General features: G+C 55.8%; 7 protein-coding genes across 7 annotated transcripts; 4 read left to right on the forward strand and 3 right to left on the reverse strand.

Annotated features, from left to right (window-relative positions):
* Nucleotides 1-324: 324 nt before the first annotated feature.
* Nucleotides 325-2,202, reverse strand: G647_00324 (uncharacterized protein; the record flags this gene model as incomplete). Its single annotated transcript, XM_008723727.1, has 2 exons — nt 325-1,855; nt 1,922-2,202. The coding sequence occupies 2 exons, from the start codon at nt 2,200-2,202 to the stop codon at nt 325-327; spliced, it is 1,812 nt and encodes a 603-aa protein (XP_008721949.1).
* A 488-nt stretch (nt 2,203-2,690) lies between these two features.
* G647_00325 (uncharacterized protein) lies at nt 2,691-3,593 on the reverse strand (the record flags this gene model as incomplete). Its single annotated transcript, XM_008723728.1, has 1 exon — nt 2,691-3,593. One exon carries the CDS (start codon nt 3,591-3,593, stop codon nt 2,691-2,693), a length of 903 nt encoding a protein of 300 aa, XP_008721950.1.
* Nucleotides 3,594-4,359: 766 nt separating this feature from the next.
* G647_00326 (uncharacterized protein) lies at nt 4,360-6,072 on the forward strand (the record flags this gene model as incomplete). The annotated part of the gene is made up of 1 exon (XM_008723729.1): nt 4,360-6,072. The coding sequence occupies one exon, from the start codon at nt 4,360-4,362 to the stop codon at nt 6,070-6,072; it is 1,713 nt and encodes a 570-aa protein (XP_008721951.1).
* Nucleotides 6,073-6,594: 522 nt separating this feature from the next.
* G647_00327 (uncharacterized protein) lies at nt 6,595-8,563 on the forward strand (the record flags this gene model as incomplete). Its single annotated transcript, XM_008723730.1, has 3 exons — nt 6,595-6,720; nt 6,767-8,136; nt 8,206-8,563. The coding sequence occupies 3 exons, from the start codon at nt 6,595-6,597 to the stop codon at nt 8,561-8,563; spliced, it is 1,854 nt and encodes a 617-aa protein (XP_008721952.1).
* Nucleotides 8,564-9,612: 1,049 nt separating this feature from the next.
* Nucleotides 9,613-10,389, forward strand: G647_00328 (3,4-dihydroxy-2-butanone-4-phosphate synthase; the record flags this gene model as incomplete). Its single annotated transcript, XM_008723731.1, has 1 exon — nt 9,613-10,389. One exon carries the CDS (start codon nt 9,613-9,615, stop codon nt 10,387-10,389), a length of 777 nt encoding a protein of 258 aa, XP_008721953.1.
* A 2,483-nt stretch (nt 10,390-12,872) lies between these two features.
* On the forward strand, nt 12,873-13,646 carry G647_00329 (uncharacterized protein; the record flags this gene model as incomplete). The annotated part of the gene is made up of 1 exon (XM_008723732.1): nt 12,873-13,646. The coding sequence occupies one exon, from the start codon at nt 12,873-12,875 to the stop codon at nt 13,644-13,646; it is 774 nt and encodes a 257-aa protein (XP_008721954.1).
* A 530-nt stretch (nt 13,647-14,176) lies between these two features.
* On the reverse strand, nt 14,177-14,890 carry G647_00330 (uncharacterized protein; the record flags this gene model as incomplete). Its single annotated transcript, XM_008723733.1, has 1 exon — nt 14,177-14,890. One exon carries the CDS (start codon nt 14,888-14,890, stop codon nt 14,177-14,179), a length of 714 nt encoding a protein of 237 aa, XP_008721955.1.
* Between the last annotated feature and the right edge of the window lie 583 nt (nt 14,891-15,473).

Genomic DNA, 15,473 nt, shown 5'->3' on the forward strand with positions numbered 1-15,473 from the left:
AGTACCGACGGGTGACAGGGGCATGTGTAACTCACTGAACTTATTGTTGGTTCATTAACACCAGCGCAGCATAATTCATCTTTTGTGGGCCCCTGAAATATGCGGCTTATGTAAGCGAGTGGCCCAATCAGAATGCAGCACGATCCTACACAGTATGTGGCGAGGATTATGTACCTGTACCTGTACTTATACCTGTACCTGTACTTATACCTGTACCTGTACTTGAGCCTGATGCTCGGTGCTCGGTGCTCCGGCTATCTATATCTTCAAATGGTGATGATACTCCCGTCGCCTCGATTCCAGCTACCCCTCCACACAGCGTGTTCACAACTTCACCTCTCGGGGCATTCCAACCTCTCCGCTCTTCCAGCCCTTCTCTCTCCATCGCTTGCCCCAGATGCCGTTTCTGCCAGGACTCAGAATGCCATTCGGGTCCAAGGCGTCCTTGATGGTCTCATTGAAGCGTCCCAGAGCACCATTTCCCCATTTATACGTGCCGGCGACCTGATCCATATACAACAAGTGCGTGCGGTATTCGCCATAGCCCTTCCTGGCCCCTTCATCAATCAGTTCCCGCATCAGGCACGCGGCGCGGCGCTTGCTGTCGGGGTCTTCGCGGTCAAACACAATCTCGGCAATGAAGTGCATCTCGCGGCCAGCGACGCAAATCGTGCTGAACGAGTCGAATCCCCATTTGGCGTACAGCTTTTCGGCGATGTCCATCATCACGCGAGCATGTTTACCGGTCGTGGGCAGGATGGGGCTGCAGGCGATATGTCCTCCGTTCGGCAGCCAGTTCAGCCAATCCAGCTCTTTCAGCACCGGCTCCCCTATATTGACCTTGGCGCGGTCGTGGATGTAATGGTCGGGCGGTAAATCAGAGGGCAAGTAGAACTTAGAACCCTTGATCTGAGCGAATGTCGACTTGATGAGATCAAGCTGCGACTCGATCGTTTTGGCGTCTCCGTATTGACAGCCGTAGAAGATCCAGCTCACGTCGCCGAGTGGCATCTTGGCGGCTTCACGGGCAATCACCGAGCGAGGCAATCGTCCTCCCCGGTCACTGCCTTCGGGCCAGAAATGACTTCTGGGCTTGCCTGTGACTGCCAGTTCCTGGACCACATGCCGCAGTTGGGGCACGTTTCCGAACACGCGGCTAGCGGCCAACGGTCGGATCAGGTCGACAATCTGCTCAAAGTCATCTTCGCGAGGGAAGGTCACCAGATAAGATTGGTTGCCTGTCGCGGGCATGAGCCAGAAGCCCATCTTCGTCACAATCCCGTAGTTGGACTGGCTGAAGATCCCGTCGACGGCGGGGCCGTACGCGTTCTGAAACGACTGCCACGTCAAATTGTCCGTGTCGTTCTCCCCAGGCAGGGCGCCCATACCGGTACGGAGCAGCGTTCCGTCCGGAAGGACGACTTCCATGCCGCAATGCATGCCAAAGTGGTCGCCGTACGGTGTGTAGCCTACGCCCCGATCGAGTGCGTTACCCATGACGCTTCCGCCACCGAGGTCGGGACAGTCGATCCACAGATTCAGCCCACTCTTCTTCACCGCTTCATAAAGCGCGAAATACGACACCCCGGGCTCAAGCAGGCAGGAGCAGTTCTGGCCATCGATCTTGAGGATTTTGTTCATCCGACGTCCCAGATCGACCACGACGGAGCCCGACACGCGAGGTGCCGCGCCCCCGTAGCCCAGATTTCTCCCCATGGATATGGGATGCAGCGGGATTAGTGTTTGGTTAGCCCACCGCACGATAGCCTGTACTTCCTCCGTCGTCGACGGGTAGACCACCGCGCTGGCGACCAAAGCGTCCTGGTTGGCGACATGATTGCTGTCGTGGGTGTTGCTGGGCGAAGGATCAGCAACTACACAGCAACATAAAGCTAGACCACGGAAGCTAAAGCGGACTCACGGATGTTCCATATACCAGCCATCGACCAGCGCTCCGTCATTGACCTGCACATATTGATCGCCGACTACGGACCGTAACTGTGCGATGGCTTGGTCGAACTTCTCCTGCGTCGTGTCCGGGGGCAGCTGTACTCGACGGGGCGCACTTGAGGCGGCATCTCCCTTTGTTCGCCTCGAGAAGAGGAGCCCTTTCGCTCTCTTCGCCTGGTCGACCAGTCGTGTGGGGACGCCACTGTGTTTTTCTAGCAGAGTAGGTGTCTTTGGCAGGTTATTGGATGCCATTTCGGAATCAGACTGTAGTGACTACAGACCACAACCGGGAGGACAAGAGTGACTTGGGAGACTGTTAATGCCTCTGTGATATACAGCATGCATCCGGAAAAGATCCATCTACCCAGTACCTAGATAGCGGTCCCTTTCTAGCCCCACATGGCAAGGCCAGACCCCCCTCCAACGAGGCGAGCTACCCCATGTGCCCCAGTGTGGGACTCCCAGCCCTTGCAGACAATATTCACGCATGAGCCTCGGTGGCATTGTGATGAAACGACACGAGAGTTGAAAGGAGGACACCAGAACTTGATCCAATCACAGCGATGCTTCTCTTATGATATTCCTTCTTGTCACAGGTCACAGCTCTGCCATCCCGTTACCAGCGTCTCCTGTCGCAGACTTCAGGTGCTTCTCCTGCGGACTACATCGTAGTTTAAAAGGCAAGCAGCCTGCAACTACTTGATCTCGTTGCGTTCTACTCCCTACCATATCGATGGCATTCAGTCAAAGTAGTTGGCTTCCAAGTCCGCCAGCAGGCCCGGCTGGCCACTGCCCACCGGATTCCAACCCAGCTCCCTCTGCGTCTTCTCACTCGACGTAGGATTATCAGCTGCGAGCGCGAGTGCGATGAAGCCAAGGTCCGCTGTTGCTTCCTCCACCGTCTTGCTGTCCACGGGAATCTGCAGCCGCCTGCCCACTACTCCCATGATGTCTTTCACTGGAACGCCCTCCTCGGAAACAGCATGATAAATCGCGCCGGGCGCGCCCTTCTCCAGCGCAAACCGGAAAGCCACAGCCGCGTCGAGTCGATGGACCGCGGGCCACACGTTCGCCCCGTCGCCAATGATGACCGCGTGGCCGATCTTCCGCGCCGCCTCCGCGATCATGGGAATGAATTGGTAGTCTCCCTTCCCGTGCACCGTGGGCGGCAGACGCACCGTGGAGCCTCGAATCGCCGTCTCGGTTGACAGCTTGGTCACCAGATCCGCGGACTCCTGCCTGATGGAGAAGGGCGTGCTGCGGTCAGGCTCGTCGTCCTCGTGCGCCAACTTGCCCTGGTACGCGAGCAGCGTGCCCGACGCGATGACGAGAGGTTTTCCCGTGCCGGCGATGGCGGACGCCATGGCTCGAATGGCCGCCTGGTCCAGTAGAGCAGAGGCTCGATAGTTGGTGAAGTCGTGGTGGAAGGCCAGGTGAATGATTCCGTCCGCGGCCTTTGCGCCGGAACTCAGACTCTCCAGATCATCGAGGCTGCCCCGGTGGACTTGGACGCCGAGTCGAGTGAGAGTTTCGGCGCTGGCGTCACTGCGTGCGAGGCCGAGCACCTGGTGGCCGTGGGTGAGGAGTTCTTCGACGGTGGCGCGGCCGATAAACCCCGTAGCCCCTGTTACGAAGACCAGCATTCTGAATTACGCGGAGGTGATTGAGCTTATAAAACTGAAGACGCTGTCTCCCTTAGTGAACGAAATAGCAGAACCTAACTGGGAGTATCCCGATTTATATCCGTTTTCCGTGACCCTACTTACGGATGAGTATCTCGGATTTAGAGCCCTCTAAACGCCCTGCGAGAATTCATCTGTCGCGGCCCAGGGCTTTATACTCCGCAAATGGCACGCGCATGAGTCTGATCAACCCGTACTGGCCCTGTGTACGAGGTAGACAGATAATGTAGTCGAATCAGGCGTCCCCTCTCGTGGGATATCCCTGTACACGCTAACCGCCGTTCGTATCTGGCCTGCATAGTACTGCGCAACTACACTCTCCGTGCAACGGTCGATGTGCTTTTCCCACCGACTGTCCGGCTGTCGCTCCGTCCGGCGGGGATAAAGTTATTGAAAGCGGACGAATGCTCGACACCACCGCACCGGGCGAGCAGGCGGTTGGCGAAGGGCCGGGTGGAGGGCCCTAGGCGGTGCAAGCGAGAGTCGCTGACTAATGGAATTAACTGTCCTTCAAGTCGAGTCTGCGCCAAGACTCGATCTCGAGGTTTCTGCCTACTGCTTCACTCAGACTCGTGCCTCAAACTATGTACACGATTCACAGCGTGCTTCAAGGGCAGACTATGCTGGCAGTCGCCAAATCTCAGGAGTGACATGGCCTTTGCTCCACATTCCCTCGTCCGTGTCCGAGATACGCGACGACTCATGTCTTGGATGGAAAAACTCAGCCATGGATCTCGACGACAGCCCGGATGAAAGTGACGATCGAGGTCACCTTTCTCGGGACGGAGATCTACTGCGCGAGGAAGATGACGAAGATAACGCCTTGAATGAAGACGGACACGCACATGCACGTTCACATGCGTTAGAGGCTAGGCCCACAGCAAGACCAGATATTGCACGCTCAGTCTCGTTCCCCCAGCGAAAATGGAATCGACTTCGTAAACATTATCGCGACCACTATCTCGTGCTCTTCAAGGACACCTTCGAGGCAGGCGAGGACGATTACTTCCACGGCGACCTGCCCCCCACCCAGCTGGGTGCGACTTTGTGGCATCCGGATGAAAAAATAAAACTTTACCGCGCTCTTTGTCGAAAAGGTCGACATGACTTGCCGGCCCTGGCAGGTTTGGTGGGCTCCAAGTCGGTGGTCGAGATCAAAGCCTACCTGGACAATCTACGCGAGCTAGAGGCTGATCGACAACGCTTCGAAGCACAGCCCAAGAATGTCGCGCACGCCGAAATCCCGGCTGCCATTGAAGTTGGCCCAGACTGCGAAACTATCCTGAATCGGGCTGCGGATGCGCTATTGGCATTCCAAGAGCAGTACGATGCTGCGGCAGCCAAAGAATCTAACGGGATGTGGTTGATCGACCACGAACTAGCTGCGGAACTCGACCAGCGAGCGGACGACACCGAGATGCAAGGCGACGGGCCTGACCTGGCTTCCGACGACGAGGCGTCGCAGATCCCTCAACGAGTCTGTTCGTTCTTCCATCTGTCAGCATACCTGGAGCTCAGCGAGCGGTTGTTCATGAACAGAGGCTCCGACAGCCCCGACTCGTGGCAGGACATAGCAGAAGAGGGCGAGCGTCCGAGTATGACGCTTGATTGCGTGACGCTCTTGTACGATATTGTTGTCAATTTCCTGCGCCGCCTAGTACAGTCGTGCATTTTTCTTGCGCAATCGAGACTCCGTGCTTCCACGACCAAGGAGTATCGACCCAGTGGGAGCGTCAAGTTCGAAGACGTCGCCGCCGCTTTGGACGTGCTTGGCGTCAGGAGAAACGCACGCTCATATTGGGTCGGGCTGGCACGGAGGAACGGCTTGAGGATTGTGGATGATGCGCATAGGAGAGGCGTGGATGGGAAGGCTGCAATTCCCTATAGCGCTGTAGAAGAATCCTTGTCACAGTCAGGCAGAAGCAGATCAGTTTCGGCAGCACGAGGGGCGTCCAGCGAAGAGAATGAAGCCACCTCCGAGTCATCTTCACCTATGGAGAGTGAAGATAGTTTGAGTGACCACTCGAATGACGAAGAAGATGATGTGCAGGGCTCGGAGGGCGAGGTTGCGCATCAGCAGGAAGGGGATGAAGACTTCACACATGGCACAGAGACAGAAGACGACGCTCCTGGTTTTGAGGGACATTCCAAGGTCGCCATTTCACAGCGCAAGCGATTCAGGCTACTTGAAGAGCAGCAAGATGATTATCTGGAGAGGATGGACAAAGCAGCGCGGCGCCTAGAGGAGTCACGACTGTTGTCTTTTCTGGGTGCTGAAGAGCACGAGAAGGTCAAAGAAGAGGATGTGGTTGATTTGGGTGTCCGTCCTCCACAATTGCGTAAATCGGTGGAGGACTGTATGGGATGGTCGTCTATCAACTTTGAAGCCGAATGGGAGACGCTGGCAAAGAGGAGGAGACTTGATTCACCGGCGGAATGATTTCTGTCTCACTTCCGCCTCTTTACCTCTTCACCGAGGATTGTGCCAACACTACGTCACTGAATGGTGATTCGTGCGGAAAATTAACGGGAGCTAGTGATTAGCGGCCGATCTTAGCCCTTCTCGTGGTCAAACAAGGAAGTCGCAACCTCGGCCAGTAAACAAGACGAAGCTCTGCCATCAGACAATTGAAAACATTTGAATTACATGTTTATTCATGGAAACCTGCTGCTCTACGGAAGATCATCCCGGGTCGTGAAATCCTCATACCCTTTGTTGCCACCAGAGGGACGCGCTCTTCACACATTCTCACGACCACCACGCGTCTATAGTTCGGACGCTACGAACGCGAGATTGACACGGTGCTGATGCCCACGGAGACTCGACTCCCCAGCCAGCATACTTCGTGCTTACTCCTTGTCACCGAGCAGCCTCCGCGCGCACTTTGCCCGATGCTGGATTTCATCTCGTCAATATCCTAACTGAGCTCGACATCCTGAGCATCACACCGTAGACACAACCATGGGTCTCCGAGAGGTGACCGTTGAGGATGAGCGAGCTCTGCAAGAGATTGCAGATACCCTAGCAGGGTCGCACAAGGTCCTTGTTGTCACGGGTGCAGGCATCAGCACCAGCTGTGGAATTCCCGTGGGTTACGTGACTCGCCTGTTGAAGAGGTATTGACTGTGCAAAGGACTTTCGATCCAAGGATGGGCTCTACAACATGATTCCGAGCCAAAACATGCTTCCAACGCCGCCGTCATCACAGCCTTCCACGCCCACCCACAGTCGAGTTGCCGACCTAGGTCTGGACGGAGAACCACTCTCCTCGCAATCGCGAAGCCGGAGAGCGTCTTCAAGTCCTTCGTCCAGGCTACGCGGACAAGACTTGTTTGACTCGCGTGTGTTCCAGAATGCCGAGTCTACAACGGTGTTCTACCAGTTTATAGCATCCATGCGACACAAGATACGCGACGAGGTGCGGTCGACGAGTTCAGTCCACAAATTCATCAGAGTCCTCCGCGATGGTGGTCGGTTGATGAGGTGCTATACCCAGAACATAGATGGCTTGGAAGCAAGAGAAGGCCTTGTGACGGACCTGAGGCGTGGAAAAGGAAACAAGCGGCGGTTCATGAAGAAGCACTATGAAGCACCACGCCCTGCGCAGACTGTCTCCACGGATTTTGATGGAGGATGTGAGGTTGTGCAGCTCCACGGTGACCTGGACAAACTGCGCTGCACGATGTGCTCCACTCAGTACGAATGGAGGGACGAGGAGACCGACATCTACCTGGAAGGCGCTGCACCGAGCTGCCCCAAATGCAAAGAGAAGAGCGAAGACCGACAGGCCACGGGAAAGCGAGGTCTGGCAGTAGGTTCTCTCCGGCCGAACATCGTACTCTACGGAGAAGATCATCCCTCCAACACGCTGCTCACTCCGCTGATTCCTTTCGATGCGGGTTGTCGACCGGAGGTACTGGTCATAATGGGGACTTCTCTGAAAGTGTTCGGCCTGCAGAAGATTGTGCGCGAGTTTGCAAAGGCCGTGCATTCGCACAAGAACGACAAAGGACGCGTGATATTTGTCAATCGCACTCGACCCGCAGAGAGTGTCTGGGAGGGGATTATTGATGATTTCGTGGCTATGGATTGCGATGACTGGGTGGACGACTTGAAAAAGCGCCGGCATGATCTCTGGCTCCGCCAAGGAGAAATTGACATGACCGTCACGAAATCAGCACAGCCTAAGCGGAAGCGGAAGTCGATCGAGGACGAGAGTTCGAAGGAGAACAAACCATGCAAGAAAGCAAAGATCGTTGTCGAAGTGCCTTGCCACCATGCCGCAGACGGAGGAAGCCCTTCAGACATACTGTCAAGGAGGTTAGTGACTCCAAAGAAGATCAAACTACCTCGGGATTACCCAGGACGCGCAATACTCTCACCCTTAGCCCAAGCGAGGAGACCACCGGTTTCCCCCTTTACAAGCCCTATCAGAGGCGACGAAGAGTCGGCCCTTCCGAGTCCAAGGAAGCGAGGAACGCCTATGCGACCGCCAATCTCACCGTTTTCCAGTCCCGTACGGGCAGACCCTGATAAAGAGCCATCGATCTTGAAGTGGGGCACACCTAAGAGACCAACATTTTCCCCTTTCACACCAGGCCTCTGGACTGGCAGCAAGCTTAAGATGGAGGTCTGCCGGGATGAGAATGAGTTCTGTCCTCCCAGTCCTTGCATCGTCCATCCTGAGGTAGAGCCAGAACTGGATGAAGACACCGTAGCCATTATCGAAACTCAGCGGCCAGGTAAGGTGGACGAGTCCCAAGCGCTGCCGTTCATGGCACAGGTCTGGCAGCGAGTGCGAGATAGCTGCGTCTTCTCTTACGGGCAAGAGCCCAACTCGAGCCAGCAATCGATTGAAGATGATGTCGGCGAGGTCGACACCCCGACTCGAGGACCACGAGGCCGAAGAATCGATGTTTTGGCGGAGTGATGCAGCTGCACCTTTGCATGTACAATACTTGAAGGATGCATTGCACGGCACGTCGAAGGCAACTGAGATCAGACGAAGCTGTAACGAACTGGTACGAGACCGACGAATGTACATTGCCGAGGCATTAGAGAGTCTGGGGGAATTGAACGACGTTGAGACTCTTCATAGGGCGAGTCACTAAGAGTTGGCGAAAGCCGCTGCAATCACGAATAATGTACCCAGTACAGTACGTTCCTTGCCACGGACAACTGTACTGTACCCCGTAGGTAACTTCTGCTGAGTAGCGCTTCGGATACTGTGGTGCGTGCTTGGTCATAATGCTTAGCTCGTCTTCTGAGGCCTTCTAACTATTTCTTGCCCACCCTCTCTGCTTTATCGTCCGAGTCCTTCCGGCCGAGGCATCCAATTGTCTTTTCTTTCCATCGTTCCGCCCAGCTCGTCGTGCTCGTGATTTCCGCTTACCGGTCTGACCAATTTTGTCGCGCACATGACAAATGAACCGCGGCAAGGAGCAGCGGATAAGGCGGGGGATATTTTTCAGGACAGCGGTCCACGCCACGCCTAGACCTTGACGGTCATATATGATTCCCGCGAGTTCCCATGTCCCGCTTCGCGCTTCTTTTCGTCTTGACTCCCTCCCCTAGTAGAACGATGTCAATTTGAGAGGACAAGAAGCCGCGAATCCAAAAGGCGAAAAAATCCGAGGTGCTTTCTATTTCTAACTATCTACAGGAAGTCGGCCTGCCAATCCGACGGGTTTGCGAAATTTTTGGTGAGAAAGTGAATCTTGAAGCAGGCGTACACTGAGAATTTACGTCTTGTGGGAGCGGGAGAAACAGCTCGGCGCCCACAAAATAACATTTTGGAGCTGAAGACGTCGAGTGCGAACTAGACTGGCGGTCTCAGTCTACCAACCTGTGTGAATCAAGGAAACCAAGAAGAATTTTCTCTGCCGCACAAGCCTGGTTTCCTTTTTGACACCACAGGAAAAAAACAACTATACCTGCACCTCCACAGTATCTCATCCGGCACGACTACAGTACGCTACAATGCAGCCTCCAAGCACGCTCGCCAAGGGGTTCGACTCGATTGAGTCGACGATCCAGGCGTTCCGCAACGGCGAATTCATCGTCGTGCTCGACTCGCAAGACCGCGAGAACGAAGGCGACCTCATCATCGCGGCGCAGGACGTGACGACGGAGAAAATGGCCTTCATGGTCCGCTATACCAGCGGCCTGATCTGTGCGCCGATCACCGCCCAGCTCGCGGCCGAGCTGGACCTGCCGCAGATGGTGGTGGACAACGAGGATCCCAACCGCACGGCGTACACGATCTCGATTGACTCGAACGACGAGAGTGTCACGACGGGCATCTCGGCGCATGATCGCGCCTTGACCTGTCGCACGCTCGCCAGCCCGAAAGCCACGGCCGCAAGTTTCAGGCGCCCTGGCCACGTCTTCCCGTTGAGGGCCAGGGATGGAGGTGTCCTCGAACGGACCGGTCATACCGAGGCGGCGGTGGAGTTTTGTCGTCTCGCCGGGAAGGCGAAGGCGGGGGTGATTTGTGAGATGGTCGACGATGGAGAGCCAGTCCCCGGGCAGACGATCATGAGGGAGCCGGGCATGATGAGACGAGATGCTTGTCTGGAATTTGGACGCAAGTGGGGGTTGAAGGTCTGCACGATTGAGGATCTGGTCGAATATGTTCGGAGTGAGAAGGAGAAGGAGAAGGAGAAAGCGGGCAATGGACAAGCGCATGGCAATGGCGTGGTGACAAATGGGGTCAATGGAGTCAACGCAGCCAACGCAGTCAATGGATGGCGTTAAGAGGGGCTGAGAACATACTGCGCATATTGTGACGGTGCTGTGTGCGAGAGTGTAGATGCGGATACGAAGTATGGGGGTCGACTACCCATCACCAGCGAAGTCAAGGTACTGTAGTGGGCTTCCCAACTTTGGTCGAATCAATATACATGGAAGACTGCTCTGTTGTTGAGCCCTCTCCGTACACGAGGCGCAAGGCACGACTCTCCATATGTCGTTCCATTCCACTGAAGCGTCACACTCCTGAGCCGGCTGGCGGGACAGGTGCCAGCCGATTATATAGGGAACGTCACAGGCATTTCCTGTCTACTGTCACAGTTAGTCACAGCCTCGTCGCAGTCCGTTGACCACTTGGAAGACCCTCCGAGAGACAGTCGCCTACTTACGCGGTGACAAGTATATTGCCAAGCGACTATTCAATCAGCCCGACGGCCCGAACGAAACCGCGGCATTCCGGATCCCGCTGCATTCACTGCGCTCCCAGCACGTCGATTTGAGTCGGAGAGAGGGCGACGTCTGTACCGAATATACCGTGCACGGTGGCCACATCTTTGCGGGCAAGACGTTATTCATGACCGGCAGGCAATATCCAGTACTGTGTAGATAATGAGGCCAGAAGTAATTACTCCCTCCACAGTACTGTGTACATGCGCAAGGCCAGGAATTGAATGTACCTATGCAGTCGTCTCTTACAACATGCCATGTGGTTCCTCGCCGCTTCACTCAGCCAATACAACTATATCATTGTTTTCATGTGAATGCTTATAAACAGGTTAGTAAATTCCCGGCCGTGTGCGAAACAGAGGACGGCCGCCTGCAACTTGCATTAGATTCAGGGTGTGCTTCATTACTAGGTAGACGACTTCATGGGTACACCATCGTACAGGCACAAGTCCAGAAATGGAATATGCTTGGGTTCTGTGGTTCTGCAGGGTCACGACAATCCACGAGGGCCTCGTTCTCGGCTACGACGTACAGTATCAGATTGAAGTCTCCGACAAGTGGACAAGGCACTTTTCCGACCCCAGCTCACCTCAGCGCTAAGTTCACATTAAGACGACGCCGACGATCGTAATCCACCCAGATGTTTTTCAGATTGGCGACTTCGGATCAATGTCTGCTATTTCTTACATACTTGATGAGTCTTCCTTCTGGCAGAGGACACTGCATCTCTCAGAGAGTAACAAAGTCCGGAATGTTCTGGGATGACTTCCAGCCATATCGCGCCGCTCGAGTAGAAGGAAGATGAAATGAAGACGATAGACCAGCCTCAAACCGCCCCATTCACTTTCCTGTACCTAATCTCGCAAGTCTTGCTCTACCGGGCATGATCTCTCGACGATGAGATGAGCAGGCCGAACGGAGGACGGTTTGAGGACTGTGTACTACGCAAGCTCGAATTGACGAAGAGTTCGGCATACTGTACTCCGTACTGTGCCAGGCCTCTTGGATTCTTCCCACGTCAACGACGCTGGAATCCTGTTCTCTCGCCTGACCTTGGCGAACGCTCGGCCTTCCGGGTCAACTCTACTTGTAACCACCTGTGTACTGTGGAAGCCAGGGCACCCAGGGCGCAGTTTCGCAGTTCACCTTGCGGACAGCCCCATCTTCGCAAGGTACTGTAGGGCAAGGCCACCTAAATTTACGGAATTCTTGCGGTAGTTGACAGTACGCCCAGACAATGGCGACCGCTCAGCCCCCAGCTACAGCCTCACGCTAAGCCCGCGGCGTGCAGGGCGACAACATCCACGCGCACTCTGCAAGTCTGCTTATGATCCTCAGGTGACCCCCGGTGACACTTTTCCTCGTGTCTCTCTCTAATCACTCTGGGACTTACTCCATACTCTTGCCCCCGTTTTACTCCGCGCGGCTGTGTTTTGTACAACGAGCCATCCATTTCTGAGACGGGCGGAATTTATTGTCTGGTCTCGCGGCGGAGTCTGGGAGAGGAAGAGGAAGAGGACGCCTCGTTGCGTAACTAACGCCTTTGTTCCTACGGAGTACTACAGTATCTACGTCCGGGGTTCCTGTCCCGAGCTCAGGAGGTCCTCTCTCCCTCTTTCGACTTCTCGTACATACTCTGGTCCTTCTCTTTCCACCTCACTCGCTTGGTTGCTCCTGTACATACGAACTTACGCTCATACACCGCACTATTTGTGGTTGTTGATTACGCGGTACGCACTACATTCGTTCGGTTGGGCAAAAGTCACTGGTCACTATCCATTAGTCGACGCCGCAACTGTTGGTCGGTTACGGTATCCTTGGATCTGCATTCTTTACTGCATACACACACACATCCGCATACTCCGTACGGTATAGTGGCATCCATTGCACAAGTCGACTCTGGCTTCTCTCGTCGTCGGCTGTCCAGCTTGGTTGAACAGAGCAGTCAAGGTTTCACGCCCTTGCTCATCAGTGGGACGCCGGAAGCAGAACAGAACCGTCGTTCACCCCGGTACTCCGTACTGCCCGACACACCCTCTTTGATGGCACCAGCTTCGCTCGCGCTCCTCCCCCGCCAGTTCGGCAACGGCAACGGCGACGGCAATGGCCGTTTCGGCAACCGCGATGACGGCGGGGTATCGAGGTGGGCGATCATCGGGATCGTGGTCGCGGTACTAGTCGTCGCGGGCATCGTCGGGCTCGTCCTCTTCCGTCGCATGCGCCAGCGACGCAGCGCCGTCTCCTCCCCCTCCGCCATCAACCTGGCCTCCACCTCCACGGCAGCTCACAAGCCCACGTCGACAGGTCCATCGGGCAGTGGCAACGGCAACGGCAACGGCCCGCCCAAGTACGGCGCCAGCACGACCGGATACGGCGTCACGGCTGACCAGAGTCAGTCGCTCCTGGGTAACGCGGAGCCCCCCGCCATCGTCATGTGGGGTCCACCACAGAGTGACAATGCCGGGTCGACGCAGGACGGGTTCGGGTACGATAACAACCTCCAACTCGCGGGCACGGGGATCCAACGGCCTGCGAGCGTGGCTTCGTTCTCTGCGCCGCCGCCCCGGTATGAGGAGGCGACAACCGCGTCTGCCGGCGCTGCGGCGGCGTCGAGACCACAAGGACAGGGCGAGGCGGCAAGTTATTTCAACGCTGCTGTCCCGATGGGCGACGACACGGGTCGGAGTCCGTCGAGAGGGCGAGCCCTCAGCCTCGACACGAGGAGTCTGAATGGCGAGGGGAGGCGGAGTATCAGCCGGTTTAGGGAGGAGGGCATGGTCGATGTGAATGTGAGCGTGAATGCTGAGAAGAGTTAATCCAGAATGGACTTTTAACACCGAGCCGAGCTTCGACTTGGCTTTCTGCATGTCTTGACGTGGGATGGCGAGTTTTTGGATGGTAATGCAACGGTGACGGTAATTTATGATCATCCGATGAATGATGTCGAGTACGATCCAATCCATGTGGGACGTTGAACATAAGACAACCGAACCGTTTATACCATTTTCCTGTCGTTGATTAGTCTGACTGTCTGTGTACTGTATGTATGTATGCCTGCCTGCCTGCCTGCGCCGATGCTGTATTGGGGTATCATTTTGGGTACATTTTTCCGTCCCTGCCACGCCGTGCCATGCCAAATCGTGTCAAACATTACGAAAATGACACTGGCGGTCCAGTTTGGTGATGATTGATTTGTAAAAGTCGTTGAATGGCTGGATGCCGCAGTCGACCGTCTCCCACGCCTCGCTGCCGCCTCCCACGCCTCGCTGCCGCCTCCCACGCCTCGCTGCCGCCTCCCACGCCTCGCTGCCGCCCCCCACGCCTCGCTGCCGCCCCCCACGCCTCGCTACCGCCTCTCCGTCTTGATTTCCTTCTTCACCTCGGTCTTCCCCGAATAGTCCCTGAGCAAGCCCTGCATGTGCGTGTTTGTGATCTTGGTGCCCCTCCTCACCTTCTTCTTCTCCTTTGGTTTCTTCACCCCGGTGTCCACGACAGCCGGCTCGCCCGTCGACTTGTGGTTCATCTTGCGGAGTTCCTTGATCGTGTCCTCCACGCTCGGCAGGGCGATCTGATTCCACAGGTCCTTGAAGTCCTGGTCCAGCGGCGCCTGGAGCGTAGGATCGTCCAGCCAGACCATTCTGGCGTGGTTGTCCTTGCGGTTACGCGTCACGAGCAGTCGGTGCTCCGCCTCGAGTCTGTCGATCGTCTCCTCGGCGTCCTGCCACCCGTCCTTCAACTTCGAAACCTGGATCCCCATGGCGGTGTCTTGGTTTTGGAGGAACTTCAGCAGCGAGTCCGCGTCCGTGATGTTGTGCTCGGGCTTGAAGATGAAGGCGTCCTTCTCCTTGTCGTGGTTGACTTTGGGGTTGATGCTCAGTTGGGCGATGAACTGTTGGACCGTGGCGTCGTCGCGTTTCTGCTGCGGGAGCGTGTAGTTTATGAGGTCTTCTCGTGGGATACTCTGTGGGAATTTCTCCCTTAGGCGGTTGACCGCATATACGACGTCGGTTTGGAGGTAGACCCGCGTGGGCTCGGGAGGTTGTGCGTAGAGCGACGACATTGTGCAGGTGTTTAGACAGGAGGAGCTTGAGGTTGGGAAAGGACCTCGAACGGCGAGGTGAACGGGTTCTAACTCAATGGGCCTGCCACGTCCGGTTGCGGCGACGTTGTTACCTGTGGGAACAAGGACGAATACAGCGCCACGGCCGTGGGTTGGAGGTAGAGACCGACGAAAACACAAAACGAGGGCACAAAAGAGTAGAGTGGAGGTCTCTCACTTCAGGAGGTGAAACGGGAGTAAGGTCGAGGTGAAGAGCGTGATATCATTTGACCTGTAGTATCTCGGACAGACGTTTTAGGTGTCAGAGGCATGGACCGCAGTGCTGCAGTGCCCAGTAAAAGCGAGGAATGTGGGTTCCAGGCACCAACTGGCCAGTTAAGATTGCTGGTGATAGGCTTCCGATGGCTTACATAACTAGCTCCAGAAGTTACTGAATGCTCGCTGCCGCAAGTCTTCACTCTGCCCGCGCACGCCGCGCTGCCCGCATCTGTCTGTTTAGAGATTCCTTCTCGAACATCTCCAGATTCGATTACACGTCTCCTCCATCACCTCTACCACCGCAACTCCCTCCTTCTTCCTTTCC

Source organism: Cladophialophora carrionii (assembly GCF_000365165.1).
Source record: "Cladophialophora carrionii CBS 160.54 unplaced genomic scaffold supercont1.1, whole genome shotgun sequence".
Lineage (NCBI taxonomy): Eukaryota > Fungi > Ascomycota > Eurotiomycetes > Chaetothyriales > Herpotrichiellaceae > Cladophialophora > Cladophialophora carrionii.